This window comes from Eretmochelys imbricata, chromosome 14 (genome assembly GCF_965152235.1).
Source record: "Eretmochelys imbricata isolate rEreImb1 chromosome 14, rEreImb1.hap1, whole genome shotgun sequence".
NCBI lineage: Eukaryota > Metazoa > Chordata > Testudines > Cheloniidae > Eretmochelys > Eretmochelys imbricata.
The window spans coordinates 22614115-22637534 of record NC_135585.1 but is presented as its reverse complement, the minus strand read 5'-3'; the positions used below and the strand labels follow the sequence as shown (position 1 = coordinate 22637534).

General features: G+C 49.4%; 1 protein-coding gene across 1 annotated transcript; it reads left to right on the top strand.

Moving 5' to 3' along the window:
• Positions 1 to 1634: 1634 nt before the first annotated feature.
• Positions 1635 to 21508, top strand: LOC144274712 (TBC1 domain family member 24-like). The gene is made up of 7 exons (XM_077833760.1): positions 1635 to 1773; positions 6061 to 7096; positions 9009 to 9167; positions 16917 to 16980; positions 18086 to 18181; positions 20328 to 20610; positions 21363 to 21508. Exons 1-7 carry the CDS (start codon positions 1635 to 1637, stop codon positions 21506 to 21508), a joined length of 1923 nt encoding a protein of 640 aa, XP_077689886.1.
• The last annotated feature ends 1912 nt before the right edge of the window (positions 21509 to 23420 follow it).

Genomic DNA, 23420 nt, shown 5'->3' with positions numbered 1-23420 from the left:
TAGCTCTGAGTGCTTGGAGCCTGTTTACACTAGCGCTTTAAAGCGCTCAGACTTGCTGCGCTGGGGGGGGCGGTGATTTTTCATACCCCTGAGCCAGCAAGTTTGAGCGCTATAAAATGTAAGTGTAGCCAAGCCCTTACTCTGCAAATACCTTCAGCCCATTGAAATAATGGGATCTGTGCATGTGTTAAGTGACTACTTGGCATGAGTCAGGGTAGCACAATTATGCCTTAAGACACAGGACACAGTAAAGGGCAGGCATTGTTGTGCTGCTCCAGGACAACCCCAAGGAAGGAATAATTCCCTCCTTGTTCCAGGGGATAGAATTGAGCATAAGGATTACACTGTATAGAACTGAGATGGAAAAGACCTACAAGGTCATCAGATCCGCCCTCTTCAGGGGCTGTGTACACTCAGGAGAACAGAGGAGATATCAGATATTACCCTGGTACCAGAATCCTTAGCCCAAGGCCAAGCCAATGTGCAGGAACAGAGCCCGACAGCAGAAGTGGGTGAACCCCTTTTACTGATACTGGTGTTCCCTGGAGCGGTGAGAGTATTCTCTTGACATGAAGATAAAGGATCAATTCTCCACTGCCCTGCACCATGTGTGCTCGTTCACACCAGTACAAAGTGGGTGCTCCACAAGGGTGCAATGAGAATGGTAGCATCTTACACAGGTGTAAATGACTTTATAAGGTGCAGGGCAACAGAGCATTTGGCCCTGAGGAAAATGCTGTGGCAGTTCTTCTCCGAGGCCTTGCCCCAGCTAGGGCAAAACTGAATCCAAGGTAAACCCCACCCAGCTAATATGGCTTAAAGGTGTTCAGCTGCATTTACACTATGTCCCATGTGGTGTTTCAAATGAGGTTAGCTGACATGATTTTAAATAACACCTAATGTCCTTGTCTAGGCAAGGCCTCAATGGCCCCGGTGCACTTACTGACAAAGCGTTGCTTTCATGTTATTCAAGCCAGAATTGCATTTCAGCATGGGTCCTATTGATCAAAAGCTCCTCCCTCAGCTCAACAAAGCGGCACATCTGTAAGTGACTATAATTTTGTTTTTCCTCTTTGCATCCTTGCAGCCTGCCGGTGAGCCACGTGACATTTGCTGTACACATGATTCTATTTCGGTCTTCAACAAGAACCAAACAGTCCAGCAGGAAGTGGCTGGAAATTATTTTTTTGTGTTTATGTTTCATCAGGTCAAGGACAGATAGTCACTAGAGGACACACATTGAGCAATCCCCACCCCCGCCTCTCTGTTTTGCACACGGCTCTAGTTTTCTGGTGACACTGAAGTAAGGAATAAATTGAAGAACAAGAAAATAAAGTTTACCCTTGGGGGAAAATGATTGGGTTTAATGATCCTGCTGCTGTTTCGATCATTATCTCTCCCTGTTGCTTATTTACATCCCATCCTGTCACTAGACACGAGGTCTGGGCTAGGAAGGGGCTGGTGGAACTTTTTAACAGCTCCACCCCTTGTATTGTTTACATCAAATAAGTGTTCGGGGTGGGTGGGGGTCGCTAACCCTACGAGGACTCAGGTGCAATAAATTCAGCGTGGGACCAAGCCCAGCGGAAGCTGCTTGCTAGGTGAGTTATAATTTCACACATAATCCCAGAGAGATGTTACAGGTTGGGCTGGGCCTGTCTGGCTCCCCAAGGGGTGCTGCAGAAGATTTCCTTTTGGATCAGCTGGGAAAGAGGAGCAGGTCCTACTTGGCCCTGGTGAGCTCAGGGGGAGGTGATATGGAAGCCACACAAGGTAAGGCCACTCCTGAGAGGGAGCCACGTCCTTCTAGACAGACAAGTACAGCAGCTGGTAGAGAACTGGTACAAAAAGGATGCATTTGATCTCTTTTAACCATGCGAGTGCTGCATTATGTGCGAGGTCTGTTGGGCCCGGCTAACCCCTCTCTAGTGCTCTGCCATGTTTCTGCTTTGTTTCACTGCGATGCTGGCTTTATAGAGACACGCTGGTGCTTTGAAGGACGTGCTTCATTGCTAACAGGCTAAAATCAAGCAGAGATATTTTATAACAGGTATGGGTGAACTAGTCTGACCCAAATGAGAACCAAGGGAGTGGATGGCTCAAGGGACTGTAAATGGGAGACGGGGCTCTGCACCTCTAGGTCTCTGGCTTGGATCTATACTGACAGACAGAAATCTGGCTATCATCTGACAGTTGCTCAGTGACGTGTGTGAAATGAGTTGGTGGGCCTCTGTCTAATCAAAATCAACACAACAGCCTATCACAATCTGCTCTCACTGTCTCCACTGAGTAGACCACGGAGACTGAACTCTCCTTTGCCCCAGGTCTGGGATGGGGCATACTGCTGGGAACGACTGGGTGCAACAGGACAGGGAAGCTTGCACTACAGCTGCCCATGCTATACCCACTGAAGCCTGGTTAGTGGTCCCAACATTTCCATTTCCTCTTGTCACTGCACATCAGGGTTTCTGGCTAGTGACTAGGGCTGATATATTCATCTATTTTCCTGTGGCTAGCTGAGCACTGGGAAGTACTGGTGATCCAGAAGGGTCTGGTCTCATGAAACTCCCTCTGGAGCTTCCCAGCATTAGTTTGTCCTTGAATAGAGATATATTGAATCAAAATAAACCTTGTGAGTTGAATATATCCTGCTCCTAAAATTACCGCCAGCCTTCAGTTATACTGTCTCTGTTGGAAGGACAGCGAACTCAGATTATATCATAGATTGGGTCCCATTTTCACTGGGAGCCATTACTCTATGTATGCTGGTTACATATTGGCTTGTGCTACTGTAGATGTCTTGAAAGGTAAACATTAGAAAATCTAGCATCCACACAAACAACCAGTGCCTGCTTTTGAGTAGGATTATACCTAAATTTGCTATACACTGCAATATAAGAGCAAAGCAGTCATGCATATAATCCCTACGGAAAAACCCACCCCCAGCCCAGAATGCACTGGGAGACTTGATATTTGGGGACAGCTGTTCCCCCTGCATGCATGTATTTGTACCAAGTGTCACCATTTTTGTGCATTATGAAATGCAAATGCTACCGTTGGCCTGGTATATTATTCACAAGCTACATGTGTAAGATTAATAAGGAAATTGCTGACTACTCACAAGGGCAGAAAGCCAGCTAATTCTTTGGGTGGATTGGCCGGGGCAGAATTTCCTCTGGAGCGAGTTTTTAAAATCAGACTTTTCCATTTTTAAAGTCTCTGCTTCAGAATAGGTGTTTCTCCTACACTGAACCTATGAACCCACTGTCTTTCTTTCACCCACACACACCCTATTCAGTCCAAGTGGCTGTTTATATGGGAGATTGATCAGTACAGCAGTCATACCTACAGCAGGTACAATTTGGACTGGAGTGGGAGTCTGTAGTCTTGTACACTTGCTGTACACATACACAGTCTGAAAGCAGCACATCCAGAACACACTTGGTGAATGCAGTATATTCCATACCAAAGACTCGTCCCTGCCACGGCTGGGCCCAGCCATTGTAAGTAGAGAATTAATGTGTTCTGCTAATCAACTATCCTTGCAATTAATAAATTTCTAGCGAAACTCATCCACCTGGAGTGCATTAGCATCCCATCATAGTTGAGCTCTCTTTACAGCTCTAGGGGAAATGTTTCACAAGGTTCTTCTCTGACGTGCTCATTTTTGGCCAGTCTCAGGGTTAGGATAAACAGATAGACACTGTATAAATTTGCTGAAATAAAGAACACATGGGGATCTCCTCAGATGAGTGATCCAGAGAGAGTTCCCTGCCTACAGGTGGCTTTTCCCCTCTTTTGGCTAATGCACAGATCCAGTGCAAAGCCAGACTCATGTGGATTTGAGACCTGTAGCAGGGAGGGAGGAAACGAGGGGCTTCCTTTCTAACATGAGGAGTTTTCCCCAAGATCTTGGTGATCTGTTCAAATTGAAGTTCAGGCTGGCTCCGGTGTAAAAGAAAAAAGACTCACGAACAGACACCATGTTTACAAAATGCTATGTATAAGCAGTAAACAGTGAACCAAATAACGACACACCTGAATAGGGGCAGAGAAGGACTCCTTTTCCAGCACCCCCTGTCCCCACATGTTCTCTCCTGAAGTGCCTGGAAGCAGAGCACAGATTGGCAGGAGTTTCCAGCCTCAGAGTAGGACACAGTGACTTCTAGGTGCCAATAATTCAGGGATTCGTAGTCAGGTGTCAGGGTTCCTACAAGGCAGGACACTTTTCATGGGCTTCTGCGGGATTTAGGGGGAGAGGAAGCAGGCCATATAGTTTGGCCCTCTAGCAGGTTTTTGGTGGGTTTCACTCTGCTCCATTGATGCTGGTGTGGGGGCGTACATGACCCTGCATGGTGCCAGGCTCAGTGACAACACTCAGTCAACAATAAAGAATAACAAGCTGAATGAAAACTGTAGAGCATGTGGTTGAGCTGCCATTGTCGTGGAATCAATGTGGTCCAGTAACCTGCCTCTTGGCTGCTTAAAAGGTCCCTGGGAGGAGGCACCCACTGTGTATTGTATTTGATGGCAGTTCAATGCTGCTTCTGCTCCAGAGCAGGCTCTTTCCAGAGATCCGATGGGGTTCACAGACCAAAGCATGCACCTTTGGTGGCGAATCCCGCCCCCAGCTCAGAGCCTGATTACACAGACCCCCGAGCTGGGAAGGGAAGCCAAGAATCCTCTCCCAAACCATGAGCGACACCACAGTGATTTCAGCAGCTGCCACGATGGTCTCAGGATTGCAGTGGCTCTGGCTGCAATGCCCTGCTCCCACTGCACTAGGGGGAATAGATGGTGGATAGGTAGGGTCCTCTCTGCCACGCCATCTCCCGAGCAAAGCTATATACTCACTCCCAGAATGCCCTTCTCCACTGCTCTGTGGAACTGAGCAAGTCCTGCTGTGTTCAGGATCTTCCCTGGCTAAGAAGGCAGGAAGGAGAGTGTCGGGCGAGAAGGAGGAGGACTAACATTTCCTCCACACTTACTCAAGCATTATCCAACAACAGACTCTCTTTGGGGACCAGCAGCCAGGTCCCTAACTCTGAACGGGTCACCTGTCTGGTTTGAGCAAGCTGTACAGCCTATTGTTTGCACTCCTCTCCTTTTGCCTGGCTTTATGTCAGCAGCATTGCGATTTGGATCCAGAAGCTGCACAGCCTTAATTCAATCCATCTCTGGTAACATAAGCAGGGGATGGACTGGTCCAGTCTGCTTGAAAGCTCACAGCATCCTGAACTGTCTGGTACTGCATTTTTGCCCAACAGGGCACAATTCTTTAGTATTCCCCACCAGATAAAAATACAGCCATTCACCAGACACATGAAGAGGCGAGGTGGGAGAGGGGACTGGAGAGGAAGCTGTTAGTGTCTCTGAGTGGTACAGAATCTGCAACAGGCATGAGGTATATCCACTGTGATCTGAACTTGTAGCATATTGTGCTGCTCGATGGCCCAGCCAGTCCATCCCGTATACGCACCAAGTTTGATTTACCCCTCAGTGGCACAAATTATTAATTGCCTCAAAGTCAGAGTTTGAGAATTAAAATATTAACTTTTTTTAAATTAAGTTTTTAATGTACCTGCCATGCTGCTAAAGGTGCCAGGCACATCTAGGTAGAAGACACCTGGCATGCTGCTAAAAAGGCACCAGATACTCCCAGCACCAGGTACAGGTTCTCTCTGTATCAGGTTTATTCAGGGGGGGCCGTTATTTCAGTGGGATATGAATCAATTATATTGGTTCAGAAGGTTCAGTAAACGAGCACCTGTGAAAAGTTGAAGATGATGAGAACTGCTCTAGTTCTCCAAAGACAATACAAGAACTTCCTGTTTTGGGCAGAGACATGTTCTTGCTATTTAAACACAAATAGGTTAACTCAGGCCTTAGCTGCAGCTGTCAGACAGAATTAAGCACTCTGGCAGATGGTGGTGAATCGTGTTGAATAAAGTGTCTATTCTATGGAAGAGCTCTGTGTAAGCGTGAAAGCTTGTCTCTTTCACCAACAGAAGTTGGTCTAATAACAGATATTACCTCACCTGCCTTGTCTTTGCTCTATAGGGCCAGCTGATTCTCCTCAAGTCCCATTGCTGATCATCTCTGAGGCTGAGACTTGGGACATTGATGCATCCTCTTGCGTGGGCTGTGGAGAGTTTGTGGATTGGGATAAGATGCCCGAGTTGGATCAGCAGCCAAGCGCTCACAGTCAGAGTCTCACCCAAACCAGCAAAGAGCTTAAAAAGCTGGCAAGAGAAGGCCATTGGGCTACCAACCATGTGCTAAGAGCTCGGGCTTACCAGCAGATCATCCAGCACATCCCGTGCCGGCTTGTGACCCCCGACGCGCTGGTTTACAGGGATGTCACAAGCAGGCTGTTTGGAAAGCAGAGTGTGAGTTCCCACCCCTTGCCTGAATTCCTTGGAGGGTGCAGGATGCCCACTTACTGCCTGACTATGGAAGGTGTAACCGCCGTAAAGAAAATACTCATCTGCCTTGGCAACCTCTTCCCCGACATCACCTACAGCCCAGTCCTCCCTGCTGTGGTGGCTCTGCTGCTGCACTACAGCGAAGATGAAGCTCAGTGCTTTGGGAATGTCTCTCGCCTCCTCGCTTGTAATGACTCCCATACCAGCTACATAGACCAGTCCTTCCTGGCTCACCAGGCCTCCTGTATGACTTTTGGGGATCTGGCCAACAAGCACTGCCCAGCAGCCCACAGATTAATAGCCAGCACCTCTGAGAATGTCTTTGAGGTCTATTCTGAATGGTTGGAGTGGATATTTGGTGACCTTCCATTTGATTACGCTATCCGCATACTTGATGTGTTCCTGCTGGAGGGACAGAAAGTCCTCTACCGGATCGCTCTGGCCTTGCTGAGGCAACACAGGCTCTCGGTGACCTCCGGAGAACTGGAAGTGACCAATGTCAAGGGAGATCTGAAGGCTTTCGTGCAGAACATTAGGGAGCACATGACGGCTGACAAGCTCCTGGAGAGAGCCTTTGGTATTCGGCTTTTCTCCCGCAAGGAAATCTGGCTTCTTCAGATGGCCAACAGGAAAGCGCTGGCTGAGAAAGGCATAACTGTGGTGCAGCGCAGGTAGGACTGATTAATTCACCAGCGTAGCCACGTGATGTTCCCCACTGCTACTACAAACTCCACCTGGGGAGAGATGGCCTTACAGATGCTTGACAGAGAATGGGAATGAACAGAAATTATACAAGTTGGGCCAAATTAATTCCTCTCTCCAATGCAATCTCTGCAGCTGCCTCAGAGACAAATTGTCACTGGAGTAACTAACTGCATGAGGGATGAGTGGCATTCAGAAAACAGCTGGTTCCCTGAACTCACTGGTTCCCTTCTTTTTTGATAAGGGAAAGAAATTAAATAAAGGAGAAATTGCTGAATTGGGCCCCGCCTACACACACACACACATTGGCTGGCCTTGTTAACTAGAATATCTGATGAGCAGAAACCACATTTTTAACAGTAATGCTGGTGTTTGGGGACTTGCAGAGCCCTCCATGATGGAGAGTTGGAGCATGGAGTCAGAAAGAAGTGCCATCTGCACTGGGAAAGGAACTAAGCTTGAGCATTGGCCTGCTAAACCCAGGGTTGTGAGTTCAATCCTTGAGGGGGCCATTTAGGGATCTGGACCAACAATTGGGGATTGGTCCTGCTTTGAGCAGGGGGTTGGACTAGATGACCTCCTGAGGTCCCTTCCAACTCTGATATTCTATGACTCTATGACTGGGACAGCTGCAAGGGGCAGCCCAGTGGGTGTGGTTGGCATGGAAGGAGCAGACAGGAACAGGCAGTTGTGAAGCAAGTCACACACCCTGTGGTGTTTCCCAGCTATGGAGAGACTGAGAATGATTCTTAGGGAAACAAACACAGAGCACCACAATGAATCCGAGATTCACAAAGTAACTAAGCACCACAAAATCAATGGATGGTGTCCCTGTTAAACAGAACCACCATTGCAATCAAGCAGCAGTCATAATTATTAAATATCATAGCACTTAAATAAGTTTCCTGGGAGCATAGGTGTAGTTTGACTTCTATTTTTGGGGGAGCAGCTTCAGTCAGGCCAACAGGGCCACACGTAGGTGGGGGGCGGGGAATTCCACACCCGCCCAAGGCTTGCAGTTTTGGGGGGGGCAATGCCCCCTCTGTTCCCCATCTCCCCAAACTATGCCCATGCCTGGGAGGTGTCCCCAGTTAAGCACATTTCCTGTGAAAGGGTCTCCTATTTAACCAGAGTGCACTGTACTAATATCAGTGAAGGGCTAAGGGCATTGGTGCCTAGTACTGTGCTATGACAAACACACACAGCTCTGCCAGGCTCCTCAGCCTGACCTGCAGCACTCTGCTATTCCAGCTGCTGACCCACATAGACCAGCTGATGCATCTTATACCCAACCTGCCAGTGCCATCCCGAGGCTGACCAGATAGCAAGTGAGAAAAATCAGGACAGGGGCAGGGGGTAATAGGCGCCGATATAAGACAAAGCCCAAAATATCGGGACTGTCCCTATAAAATTGGGACATCTGGTCATCCTAGCCATCCCTTCTGCCTGGCTTGGGACCCCACAGAGGTCTGCCAATGCTGCCCTCAGTCCCCATGCATAATCATGTGCTACTACATTAATGAGCATTTTGGCTGATTACTGTTAATCATGAAGATTGCAACAGCACGCAAGGGCTCCAGTCAGGATCAGGACGCCGTTGTGCGAGGTGGTGGACAAACAAAGATGAAGAGATGGCCCCTGCCCCTGTGTAGCACCTAGCACAACGAGGTTCAAGATTGGGGTCCCAGCAGCTATTACAATATTAATTTATTAACAACAGGGAGCTTCCAATCTAAAAGACACAAGAAAAGCTGAAGCACTGGGGACTAGGTTATTACGTAATAAGTGCATGTGTTCGCTATTTTTTAGACACAGCCCAGTCTTGAACTACTGAAAGTGAAGGTAGTTGTGCGCCGCTGAAATCTTTCCTCCCTCCCACAGGCAGCTGTTCCACCTGGCAGTAGACATGCTGAATTTCAGCTCCGCCATCGTAACTGCTCAGGAGATGCGCATCGTGTGGTCCTGGATTCCCGAGCGATTCTCCTTATTCCCACCTGTCCTGTTATTCTCCACCTCAGAAAACGGATACAGCCTGCAAAGGTACAGGGACAACTGCAAAATTAGAGATAATGGACCAGATCCTCAGGTGATGTAAATAGGCATAGCCCAGTCACCGTCAATGGCACTACCCTGATTTACATCAGTGGAGGATCTGGCCCAACATGTTTAGCCAAGGAAAGGAAATAATATCTGAGCAGGTTCCTAAGACAGATGGTCTGTTGGATGAACTTCCCTGAGGCCCATGGCATAAATAGCTTGACAAAGGTCTGTAGAGTCACTCCTTTCTAAATCTTAAACCCACATATTCCATTTGATGGCTGTTTTACCTGAGGTGCAATGAGTTTGCTGGGTCTCAGTCCAATCCATTGGGGACAGGTGTCCACAGCACAAAACCACCATCACTCTCATCCTTGCTGGGGAGAGGCCAAGGACTGAATGGGCCATGAAGACTGAACTCAGTTCTCTCTCTCTAGAGATGGTCCCTCTAGGTCAAGGTTGAGGCACGTTAACAGGGGATGTGTCTAGAGCTGTGAGTCCATGTATAAGGAATAAAAGCTCCCTTTGCCCTTGGAGCTTGTTAAGTATGAACTTTAGGAAAAAGCCTATCTTGCTCCTCCTCCCCTGAGCAAGCATGTACTGGGCACACCAATCCCCGGTCTCTGTTCTGCCCCCTCCATCCTTCCTGCAGAGGAAGCACAGTCTCATACACTAAACTGCTGTTTGCTTCATGTGGCTGTGGCTTCTGCCAAGCCCTCCCTAGCTGGCAGTGTTAGAGGACCGACACGCAGTGACCACAGTGACGAACAGGGTGTAAATGCCTGGACAGACAGACAGGCAGTCAGACATTGCTCCTGCGCTCTGATCCAACTTATGGAAGCAGCACAGAGCAAATGGCAATTGGTGAACTTCACCGTCACCTCTCCAGTTTGAAAATTAGCAAATAGTTGAGCGTTAAATGGGCTCCCCAGCCCCGATCCAACATGCAGTGGAGCCAACTGTAATGGGCTTGTGAACGAGGATTTCCAACCCCTCCTCTCACTCCAGGGACAGCCGGTGCCCAGGCATTGATCATCCCCTCTTGCTCCTGCTCACATTTGTCTGCCAGGCTCAGAACTTGCTTTCCCGCCCCTTGGTCTGGGCAGATGCAGCGTATCCTAAGAACCAGAGAGGGAGCCTGCAGCATAGGATGCGAAGGCGGCAGCCTTCAGCGCATGGCAGGGAGCAGCGCTGGAATGTCAGCTCACAGACATGGCACAGCTCCTGCCCCCACAGTGCTTCATAATCAGAGGCAGCTCCTACGTGTTCCTGGTTCCCAGAGGCGCCTTCTCTGGGGCAGAGGAGAAAGTAAAACGCTGGGGCAGCCAAGCCCAAATGGAGATAGCCAAAGGGACCAGCTAGTTAGCAGCAGCTGCAGTACACGTGCTAGACAGGCACCGGGACTTACACTGATCCTGCCATTGCTGAGTGCTTGCAAACAAAGTTGACTTAATTTAGCCCAGTCTTTCTTCCTTTCTTTCTCATGATTTTCCACCCCTCCGCATCTTCCAATCCCTCTTCCTCCAAAGATCTTCAGTTACTGCCCCCTTCCGAAAATAATCATCTTCCCTGGAATAATCTCAGACTAGCTGACCCTTATGGTCCCGTCTAACCCTGTGTATGATTCCCCCTCTACTCCACTCTGGGGCTTGTGTAGACACAAGAGTTGCCTCAGGAGTGCTGACACTGACTTAGCTAAACCAATGTAACTACTGAGTGTGTGAGGTCACATTGCATTAGGGCCTGCACCGGTACACCCCATATTGCATTTGAAGCCATGGGTGAGATTTTCCAAAGCATTCAGTGCTGACCTAACTCTGCTGATGTCAGTACTTCCCTTGACTTGGAGTTAAGACAGTGCAGACTGCTTTTGAAACACCCACCCCATGCATCTACACAGCGTCAATTGCAGCACACCGCAGTATGGGTAGGCATCTCAGGATACCTTCCGCTGCTTCCCAGATCACAGCATTCAGAGCCAGTTTTGCAGCAGATGGTGGGGCTCCCTGATTGAGGACCCCATCGAACCCAAGTCCTGAGTGCCTGGGCTACGCGCACCACATTTGCGATTCTAGCCAGGGCTCACAAGTGCTGGGCTTCTGGACTTGGGTTTTGTTTTTTGTTGTTTTTTTGGGGGGTGGGAACGTGGTGGGATAAAAGGGCATTTAAAGACTTCTTTGGATAAAAGAAACCAAAGAATAATGACATGAGATGTGCAAACACTCACGCTGGAGCATTTGCTTCAGCTAAAACTGAGATGCCACTTTCATTAGCAACCCTTGTCTCATCTTAGACAGTCAGGCCACACTTACTTCTCAACACAGGACAGCTAAAGTAGAATATATGGTATACTTAGCAACCTTGACAAGGTTCCTCCAGTATCTTAAGGCACATATTGCTCCTTTGTACTTCTCTTTCCTTTCCCCTAAGTGTTTGCTACAAAAAGGTCATGCTTCTTCTTAACTGCATGTAGCGAGGCGTGCTTGTGAAATTATTTATTTATGCAGGTTTCACAGTTTAGACAAAAAGCAGACTGTGGCCTTCTGGCATTGGAGAGTTTGGCCACTGATCTCAGCAGGGTCCGGCCTTTTATTCTGATCTCGATTACAGTGGGGTAAACCAGGATTAACTGAGTCAAATGGGGTTACACCCCAGAAGACTGGCTGTAAAATCAGAGTCAGGCCTTGATTTTATACCCCTCCCTTTCCAGCAGGTGCTATTTTTATGCTCTACACCAAAACCCTGCTTAAATGGAATTAACATGTTCTACATCACGCTCGATGCTCCTCTCGTGTTTAGATCAGGCAGCCAACTCCAAAGGGAGGGGAGGCTCTCTGCATCAGCATACAGACACGGAGCTGATACTGTGCTCCTAAATGAGCCCTTGATTGATGGCAATGGGTTGGTTCTGGCTCCGACTCCGGTGCCTGTCCCCAGGCTGCAAATAACACGCAAAGGGCTGGGGAAGACTTCAGTGGATGCAGGAGCAGTGCAGGGCTAACATAATTGGTCCTCTGCCACCCACCCTCGCTAATCCCAGCACAGAGGGCATGCTGGGGGCATGGAAGGGAAGTATATGCAGTGTCAGGACCCCAGCTATGGGAGCGCAGGTCAAGGCCAGAGCTTGGGTTGGAGAGGACTTGATAACATGGTCCAAGGCCAGTCTAGAGGGTCAAGGCCAGAAGCAGCAATCCATCATGCTCTGGGATCAGGTCAGAGCTGAGCGAGTCAGATAAAGTAGCATTAGTGGAATCGAGGCAGGGCGAGGCATCAGGAGGGCAGCAGGGAAGTAGGAGTGAGGCCAGGTATCAGGGACAGCGACAGGGGCAGGGGCAGGAACCAGGCAAGGTATCAGAAGTACATAACAGAATCTGTTTTCAGCAGCAAGCCACAGATCCACCACAGACAGACGGCCTCCAGGTGTTTTCCCTAGGTCTTAAATAGTGCACTTGGGCCAATCAGGGAACGCATTTGGCTCCATCAGTCAGGACCTGTGTGGGCAGAACACCCAGTGCTGCTTGAACCGGTAGGGCTCACATGCTGCCATTCCCCGCTTTGCCAGAGCTGTTGAGCAGCAGCATGGACATGGCAGGAACCAGCAGGCCTGAGGCTCCAGACCTGCGGGTCCTCTCCTGTTATGGAGAATCTGTGCTGCAGTGCAGCCGCTCTGACTTACACGGGGGGCTGGGCTGGAATCCCAGAAGTCCCAAGGGGGTCTAAAGCCTCCAGACCGGAGCCGCTCAGAAACCACAGGGCAGAATCTGGCTCCAGGGGCACAAGGACTGCAGAATCTCAGGCTCATAACATTTAAGAAAAACATCCAGGTTAAAACAAAGCTTGCCCTGCAACCACACCACCCAGTTCGGTCTTTTCATTCTAAGCCTGGGAATCAAGGTTAGGTAGCGTGGCGAGATTTTATGTCTGGATTGAGCTGAACAATTATCCGCTTCGCTGAGCAAAACTTATGGCTTTAGCATATCCATAATATGGCGACTTCCTCAGTTACTACACCAACACACAAGTTGCTGGAGCTAAATGATGAACTGCTTCTGCCACTCCCCTTTTATGAGTTTGCACTGGCAGGCTGTTTAACGTAACAATAGAGCAGCTATTGTTCTCCTCAATCTTTTACAGGTTGCTGTGGCTTTCTGTATTTGAAACAGGTTCTCTGAACCCCTAACCAAAGAGATCCTGGACCAAGTGCTTCCCTACAAGATAAATCACATGGGTTCTGTCGAGGATGAGTAAAGCCCTTGGGTTGTAAATGCTAGTAGTGTAAAACTAGGGCACCTGATCCCCCACAATATACCACCACCACCTCCAGGATAGCAATGGAAACCTCTGTAAAACCCAGACAGGGAATTACACAAGCTGCAATCCACAGAGAGGAAGTGATGGGAAAAATGCAAGGAAGGACCATCTTATAATGGGGACATGGCCTTGGAGAAAGGGGGAGGGGCAACTCATCTGAAATCACGCTGTACAGAAGGAGCGAGAACACATCAATTCAATGTCTGTATCCATCAATGCAGCCCTGGTCATCAGTAGCTCTTACAGATCTAATGTGTAGAGTGACCAGACCAGCAAGTGTGAAAAATCGGGATGGGGGTGAGGGGTAATAGATGCCTATATAAGAAAAAGTCCCCAAAATCAGGATTGTCCCTATAAAATTGGGACATCTGGTCACCCTACTAACGTGCCGTCATGTGTGCTGGGCCTAACAATTCCAGGATCAGGGGTCCTTGCTACCTTATCTTGCAGTGCACAAAAATGGCTCCTGATCTAGAGGCTCACATAAGTATTCTGGAGCCCCCTCCTTCCTTGCTGCTCTCTCCCCTCATCCTCTGGCTGCTCTACTTCTCTCTCTCTCTCCTCCCAGTCCAGCTGGCAAAGAGACTCTCTTATTCTCCTCTCCTGAACCGGAACCCTTGCTCCTCCAGGTACATGCTGTGGTGAGGGCTTCTAAAGTCAGGACTGTTTCTGGCACTGATGCGATTCCATTTGTGACCTTAACCGGTCTGTGGCTGTTTCCCCAGCTGAGAAATGGGGCTGACAATGAATGGGTGTAAAATGCTTTGAAGTGGAAGGTGCAATTCTGCATACAGACCAAGCTCCCTTTTGCTGACCACCCCAGTGCAAAGGAAGGCAGGAAAATACTCTCCTATTTTCCTACAGTGTAAGCAGGACAGGCAGCCGGGGGCGGGGGGGAGGGGAGGGAGAGGAGAGGGCATCAGACATGGCTCAGAAGGGAAATCCAGTTACTGGGGAAGGGAAACCAAATGGCAAGGAAACTGCGGGCTGACAGCCACCATAATTGATGCTGCTGGGAAAGTGAGCAAACTGCTGGGACCCAGAGCACTTTGGGGAGAGGCTGGACACATCACATCCAATTTGCTGACACATCAAGGGGCCAGACAGTGGAATGACAAGGGACTGTTTCACTCCCCTGCAGGGTCTGTAGCCCCATCTCTGTGAGCCCCTGTGAATGTGACGGAGATGGCGGCTCTCTAGGGAGCCCTGACTGCTGTAGATCCTGCCCAAATGCGTGAAGGAGCAACAAATGCAGAATGGCAGAGGGCCACTGATACCTAACACCCCTGTGGCAGGGAGCTAACAAGGGACTCTGGCTCAGTGCTCTAGAAGAAGGTGAACTCCCCCAACCCCATGGTCCTGCCAATCTGCCCTAACGGGAAAATCCCAGGGATCAGTTTAATCCTGTGCCAATGATCAGGAATCTCTGCAGTTAGACATCTGGGGACAGATAACTTCCTGTATTACCTCAGGTCTATCTCATCCAAGACCCTGCCTCCATCAATGGCCAACAGCTGATATTTGAGAAGAAGGTGAAAAACCCTATGACACACCTAGTCGATAGTGCAGGAGGGGGAAATTCCCCCTGAACCCTTCTCGGGCCCAGCTGATGTCCTACAGCAGGAGATGTAATCACCTGAATTATATCACCATGCAGAGATACAGATGGCATTACTGGCTCAGGAATGAGGCATCTTCTCTCTATGATGTGGCAGTACGGCAGAATGAAGTGACCCAGGAGATGCCACAGCCTTTGCTAACCGTCTCCATTCTGCTGTAGCTCTCTCACTCGCTCACCCTCCACTCCACTGTGGTGGACCTGGGAAAATTCGTTTCATGGCTACGGTAACCGGGTTAACCTGTACTTGTGAGCTCTCTGGCCCAGATCCTTGAAAGTATTTAGGCTCCTAACTCCCACTGAAATCATGGGGAATTAGGTGCCTAAATATCTTTGTGGATCTGGCCATTTGTGTCTCCTCTCTCCCAACCTGAGCCTCAGTGATACAGGTGGGACTGTCTGCCCCTAGTGATGCCATCTCTAGTGTCACACCCCTTCTGAGCAGCTGCTGTCCAGGAAATAGCTGCATTTTAACTGCTCTTTCTCAAAGACACGAGGTGGGTCTCAACCAGCTCCCACCACAACTGGGTCTGTTCTTCCCTTTAAACTTGGAACCACAGGGAATTTCACAGACTCAGATCTGAAGGCCAGAAGACAGCCGCCCTCCGCCCCCCACATGGGTCTTTATTTAATTATATTCAGGAGCCAAGGTGCTTTGCAATGATTAAAAAAGGCACACATGGATCATGGATAAACTAGCCAAAACAAGGAAAAAGATGAGAGCAGCATGAGAAAAGAAAAGTCAAGAGACAGTTTGGAAGGAAATGTGGTAAAACGGAGATAAAAATAAGCAGTAATAGGGAGGGGACAACACAGGCCGTGGGGATTGGATTGGCTTGTCTGAGGCCTGCAATGTGCAGGACCAGCAATGGTGTCATTCAGCCTGTCCCTGAATCTCTGCACGGGACGTTGCCTCAGCCTCTGCCTTGCTTGTCCGTTTCATTAACCAGTTAATGAATATCAGCCTGTCTGAGCAATTGCATGTACCGCCAACAGCAGTGATTCCGCGAATTGCCCACCAATGGGAAAGCACGTTGCGATGCGGTGTACAAACCCCACGCTGGCCTGGAAAGGGTTAACAAGCTGCTGTGTAGTCAAGAAGCGCTGTCCCACTACAGTGGCAAGGGAGGGGCTAAAAGAGGAGAGCCCATTGGGGGGCTCTCTGGGTGGGAGAGCAGACCTCCAGCTCTCCCTCTATGAGTGTGATTCCCAGGTCCCACAGATGTGCCCACACCTAAAAATAGCAGCGTGTCCACAGCAGTATGGGTGGCAGCTTGGGCTAGTTGCCCACGTACCTACCCAGGGCGTCACTTCCCAGCTCAAATGCAACTGTACCCTATGAGAGAAGCTGAGCTGGGAGCCAGGAATTGACTAGATACTGCTGCCTCCCCGACGGGCAGGTAGGCCTGTTGCAATGCTGTTGTCTTGGGTTTGCTACCAGTGACTAGTCTGTTGTTGCTGGGTAAGACAGCTGCAGGTGGGGCCCTGCCTGAAGGGAGCGACGGCCAGGTAAAATCCTTTTGTCTTTTGCACCTGATCTGGGACTCAGCAGTGTTTTTTGCGAGGCCAGGAGTGACCCTGTCACAATCATGTTCCAATACCTGAAGGAGTCAGGCAAAGAAGGACTTAGGAAGAAAAGTTAGACCACAGCCATGTGCTGGGTGTATTAATATATTTATATCCCACTTTGCAAAGGCCAGTAACGAGGAATGTGCCAACCCGCTGGGCTCTACCCAATAACTCTAGGGTAAGCTGCCAAACCAGGTCTCTCTCTCATCAGTTTCAAACTCAAACCAATCCACTTTCTTTGTTGTCACCTGCAGGTTTTACTCATGCTGTGAAGGTTACGAACCAACAGTGCTGCTCATAAAAACGATGCAGGGGGAAGTAAGTATTTCCCAAACATTGAAGAGTGCTGTGAGTGTGTCCCAGTTTCTGACTGGTCTGGGGAGAAATGCATAGGAGGGCAGCCATATGCTGCACCAGCTTTGGTAAACAGAGGCTTGGAATGGGCGACAGGGAATGAATCACTTTATGGTTACCTGTTCAGTTTATTCCCTCTGGGGCACCTGCAATTGGCCACTGTCGGAAGACAGGATGCTGGGCTAGCTGGGCCTTGGTCTGACCCAGTATGGCTGTTTTTGTGTTCATACTTATTCGGGAATCAGGATAGTTATACTGGAATAACTGGGCTGTCCCATTGCCTTCTGTGGGTTTGCACCAACAGTACTGATTGGAACTTTGTAACCCACCCCACTGAAGATGTACAAGGAGGAAGAGATTCCATCCCCCTCTCCTATAGCTGGGCTGGCTCTGCAGGGCTAATAAGATTTAAAATTTATATTAGTCACTAAAACTAAAGTAGTGGCCCTGGATCCACATATGGGGCAGATCAGGTGAGTGAGAAGGGACCATTTTTACTTAGGCTCTGTCTACACTGGCACTTTCGTCGCTAAAACTTTTGTCGCTCATGGGTGTGAATGCCCCTCCCCACCTCCCCCAAACGACAAAAGTTTTAGTAACGAAAAGCACCGGTGTGGACAGCACTTTGTCGGTGGGAGCTGCACTCCCATCAACGAAGTTACTGCCCCTTGTTAGGGGTGGTTTTATTTTCTTGCCGGGAGAGAGCTCTCCCGGCGATAAAGAGCAGCCACACGGCACACCTTACAACAGCCGTGGTACAGCCATGCCGTTGTAAGGCGTGCAGTGTAGACACAGCCTTAGTTTCCTTTCTGTGTAGAACTGCACTTTTGGGGAAAATGCTGCCCTCACAGCCACACAGGGGACCTCAGCTCTGATCTGCTGCTCTCGAAATTCCCACATGGGGCCCACAACAAGGTACTCAAAGGAATGTGTGTGTAAATCTACTTTTGCCACCCCGCCCTCACCCCTGCTCGCCAGCCTGTCGTTTTCAGGATTCACTCTTCGTAATGCTTTTCCTGCTGGACTGAGTTGTGAACTCCAAACTGTTCTTCTTACTCTCCCCTTCAAGGTGTGTGGTGCGTTCCTCTCTTCTGACTGGAATGAAAGGAAAAAGAGTGGGGGAAGGTCCAGCTTCTTTGGAACAGGGGAATGCTTTGTTTTCAGTGTAAGTCTGATTCTGTTTTCTGCTGTATCTTGTTTATGGTTTGTATATTTTAAGGGTTAGTTGCGGTTTTTGTTACCCCTTGTAGAATTCAGATAGCCCAGCAGGCAGATACTAGAGACAATTCACCATGCTCCTCAGTCCTGATAGAAGAGAATGCAGGGGAACATAGAAATCCCTCTGTCAGGTCACAGCCATCTTGCTCAGTATCTTCTCCATTCCATCCCTCTAGTCCATGCTTCTGGGTGCAATAAACCTTGCAGTGTAAGGTGCAGTGTAGCCTGTTGGAGCTGCAGCAGGCTCTCGCCAAACCAGGAGACCCTCAGTAGTACTGTGTCATGGTTACAGGGTTAGCAGCACCTCTGATCCCTCTTTGCATCCCCACAGGTGTCAGCCCTCGTGCCTTTACCTCTCCTGGGGCAGAATTCTCACAGTCTCAGACTAGCCCTGGACTATCAGGTTTCCCCAGCAGTCTACCTGGGTTCAGTGTCTGCAGTTCTTCCCTTTGGGAGCTGTGCTTAGTGGGGTATATAGTTACCAGATAGCCTGCTTACACCAGAGCAGCCTTCTTAAGCACAGGTCGGTTTAATCTTAACAGTAGGAATAAAACATAAAGAGCAAAAGGGGACTGTCAGAGAACAAAAGATCTGCAGGCATGTCTATCTTCCTGGAGCCCAGCCCTCTGCGATGGGAACTGAGGACAGTCTAGCTTCTTCACAGTGGCGGTGCTAGGCCACTGCAAACCATGCAACCACAGAGGACTCCGAAGCAGTGGGGGACCCTAAAGCTCAGACCAGCCTGTGAGGGCTTTTCATTTGGCCTGCCAGGTGTCCGCTACTCCCTCCTGCTCCCGCTGGGGGCTCTGCTTTAAGGATGGCCCCACTACCCAGCTGTAGCTCCACCCAAGGCTCAGCGTGGCTCCAGCACCTGCATTTCCACCATGGTCCCACGCTGATCTGCCTCTGAACCCCCACCCTGGAGGACGCCCTGTAGCTGGGAGTGAAAGGGGCTATCTGACAGCCAGGGAGTGCAAGGGCCGGAGCTGCCAGGAGCCCAGAGCCAGCTGGAGCCAGGTAGCAGGACTCTCTTTACAGTGGCGCCCCCAGTAGGGAACAGGAAGGAACAGCTGATGCCCAGTGAGCCAAGCAGAAGGCCCTTGCTGGCGGCTCTGGCCCTTTTCCCTCCCCTGGCCGGGCAGAGGGGATCGGGGAGGAGACTCAGATGTGGGTCTGCGCAGGGACACTGCAGCCTGGGAACAGGCAGGGGAGCCAGCTGCTGGGAGCCTAAGGCAGAGCCAGAGCTGAGTAACAGGACTGTCCAGACAGCAGAGCCCCCAGCTGGGAGCAGGAGCTGAGCACAGGCAGGGGAAGGTGGGGGACAGGACCAGCTCTGGAGGGAGTCACCCACTGCTTCCCTGGGCCTCTCCCAGCACCCTCACTGCCCCCATTTTCCTCCCAGTCCCAGAACGAAGCTTTGCAGGGGACCCCAGAGAACAAACACCACCATGGCTTCTTCAAACCCTCCACTGGGGGTCTGTGTGTGTGAGAACATCTTTTCAGCAGCAACTGCCTCCCGTCCCTAGAGAGAGTCTTTTAATCCAGCCAGAAGCCCTTTATCTTAATTTCCAAGACTCGGACTCCTGTCCCCTTGACAAACTGGTCTGGTGAGCTCAGCAGGGGATTGGAGGAAGACTATCAATGGGAATGGCTTTTGCATTATCCCTTCAGTGTTGGCAAATGGGTGGCTATCTGAAGTCATAGTACACTTTCCTGCCTATATGCAGTCAGCCTTGGCTTGAATTAACCTCATATTCAGACAGTAAGCCCCCATACAACAATCAGACAAAACCATATAGTATTCATGAATTGTTAACTGCCCCACTTCCCGCATGGAGCTGGAGGCCTTCCAGCCCAACCAGGAGATCTCCCCAGTGGTAACCCAACCATCCGACACTGTAGTGACATTTTTCAGAGTAACAGCCGTGTTAGACATTGGTGGAGTTTAGCACTAGTAAGCCCTAATGACCAGCCACCACTGATGGACCTACCTCTAATATCCACATGAACAGCCAACCAAACCACCCCACAGAACGTCAGCCGTAGCAGGATTTGGAAGGCTATGCCACCCATGTGTTGCTTTTGTTTTAAAGGTACGCCCTGAAATGGAGAGATACGAGTGGGTGTTCATCAAGAAACCAGAGCTGACCAAAGCAGTGCCACGCTCCCCATGCCAGCGCCTTCCTTCTCCCGCCTCCCCTGTCCTCAGCAGACCTCCTCCCGATGGCCACTTAGCCAGTTCAAACCATCTGACTGTGCCCGTGTTGCAGAGGGCTAAAGGTCGCCTCTCCCCATACCTGGCAATCAGACACTTCCTCCTGCCTTCAAAAACAGCCTCCATGTTCATGTCCGGGACTCGGGAAGGAATCGTTATTGGTAACTATGCTACCATTACACACCCTCATACACTCCCAAGAGAATCCGCTGCCCCTGCCCCAAAGCACTGTGAGACAGACTGTGTAATTTACACACAGCCCTCAGAGGGATAGGATGGAGCTGCACCACTTTGCTCCAGAGAGCACAGCGGGAAGGTACATGCTAAACCATCCCTTGGGCGGCAAAGAGTGCCCCACAGTTTGAAAACCATTGCCTGCCTCCTGCCAGGAGCCGGCGGATCAAAAGCTGGTGGGAGCTGCTTGGACCGCTTGGGCCTCTGGCTCTCCACGCTGTGGGAGCCGCGGGGTGCTGGCTGGCTGCCCGGCAGTTCTCTCTGCCCTGGTCCCTGAGCCAGGCCACCTCTGCACAGCCAGGTGCCCCTGGCACGGCTCCAAGTTGTACCCCGATGTGCTTTTGCCTTTCCCCCAAAGAAGCCCAGCATCAGCTGGCCCCATGGAACAGGCCCCTGCCCGCTGAGCCCAGCTGCCATGTGATCCTCCCCAAAGCCCTTGCTCGCCGCTGCCCTGGTGCTCCTGGTTCTGCTGCTGCTCCTCAGCCCAGAAGTGACGCATGGGGTGTTCACGTGCCCCCCCCCCCGGAACCTTTAAATTGTGCCACCCCCCCCATCAAAAGTTACGCATCATCTCTGATAAGTGGCATGGTTAGGGTTCTTATCAGACAGGCCAGTCTCTCCATTCACCCATTAACCTGGTGACAGCAGGTCCCCAAAAGTTTCTGACCTTCTTTTGCAGGTGGTGGCGGAGGCCAAGCTCTGTACATTGATGCCGATCTCTACTATGGGAGAACAGAGCACTGCGAGACATTTGACAACCCTCCTCTCTGTCAAGAGAACTTCCAGGTGCAGCTCCTGGAAGTCTGGGGCTTTCAAAATGCCTAATCACCATGAAATCGCCGCTCCCTGTACCATATTAAGGAATGAGAGATTCCTCTCCACTACACAGGATACCATGGCTGGTGATGAGCCAGTTGCGATCAGATGACACACAGATGCCTGACTCTAATGGAGGGAGTCCGCACATGGGTTTCTCTTGCGGCTCTGAACCTCACTGCTGTTAGCCATTCTCCATATCTTCCCCCTCTGTCACAAGGCAGAGTTATATTATGGGAACTGCCATACTATAAATGTTTAATAATCATTAATAACAAAAGTCCAGAACCTTCACACACAAATCAAACCAAACCCCAAACTTTCTGAGGTTTGAAAAAATTGAGTTAATTTTTGAGGAGGGAGCAGGCTGGATTCAACAGTTTTCCTGTCTCTCTGTGTTCTTGGCTTCACTTTGAAGTGGAAATACCACAGACCTCATGGTATCTAGCACTGGGCTATGAATCTTGCTGGGACTTACAAGACCTCCATCCTGGTTCCAAGCCCAAAATGGTTTTTATAACCATGAGTGGAACCTATATCATCTTTGAGGATCGACAGTCACTATTAGAAGTGACACCTGTTAGTCCTCATATAACACAGCGTAGCCCTCATGTACAGCTACCATTGTTAGCAGTGGAAGTTGCCAGATAGTTACCATCAGACCTGTGCCCATTAATTTTCTGTACTATCTCTTAAAATGAAACCCATCAGGATAAACTGAAGGTGTCCTCAAATACCCACTAGGCTCTACTCCAGCCTGAATACTTATAACTTTGTAGTTGTGCATTTGCACTACACATGAATGCAGGCAGGTGATCTGCTTCTTGAGTGGACAGATAATGCAGGACAACAGCAGATCACAGTGGGCCTTTGGTATGAAAAGAGTTGGTGAACTCTGGGGATCAGGAGATTCCCTAGAAGGAATATTTTTGGCCAACCATCTCTACAGGCTTCAGACCCCTCAACATTTTCCATAATATCACGATACTTCAGTAAAAGGTTTGTCATAGGGTCAGAATTACTTTCTCACTCCACGAGGTATGGCTTTCAGGATCAGAGTTGCAACATGTCAATGGATCAGCCCAAGAAGGCACCCTGCCACTGCACCTGTTTTGTGGATAAAGAGAGGGCTTCAGTCCCCAGGACTGTCAATCACAGCACTAAATTAGTCTAAAAATATGCAAATCCACAGTTATGTCATTTATTGCCAGCATAATATCTTATTATAAACCCCCCTCATTGGGATGTTTATACTCTCATGAAAATGTGTATTCAGAGAAAAGGCTTAGGATGGTAGTTGCAAGGATCTAAATAGTTAACACATCTAACAGTCTAATCTAACATCCCATAGTTATCAACATCAGGATAATAGGAAAGATGAAATATTAACATATACATGCTGACAGGCAGGATAAATACACTCAATGGGTTTTGGAACCTATGTGTAAACGATTTAGCTTGCAGAAGGAAAACATATTCAAAGCCCAAATACATTTTTCCATTTACAGTCTGATTTTTCTTGTGTTCATTTTCTCCAGCTATTCAGAGCAGAAGTAATCAATACCTCCAAGGGAAGCAGTCCCAGAAATGCTATGAGACAAGAAGAGGGAATGATAGCAAACTCACACACTAGTCAGCTATGCAGCCATGTGAATAATTAGCAATTACCTCTATTCTTCGGAATGCATCTTGTAAGATAAAAGATATGATGGGGCTTGAATCTCCACTCCCTCTCATCAATTTTATGCTAGTATAACTCCACTGAATGTGACAGATTTTAAAAGTGAGAAACAGAATAGACTCAGAGCCTCAGTGTTTCAGACGAAGCAATGTATGTAGATGTTCTGAGCAGGTCCTTTTGCGGATGCCATCGCATATTTCAACGGGGCTCACCTTTTTCCTACAAGCTTCCTATTTTGTC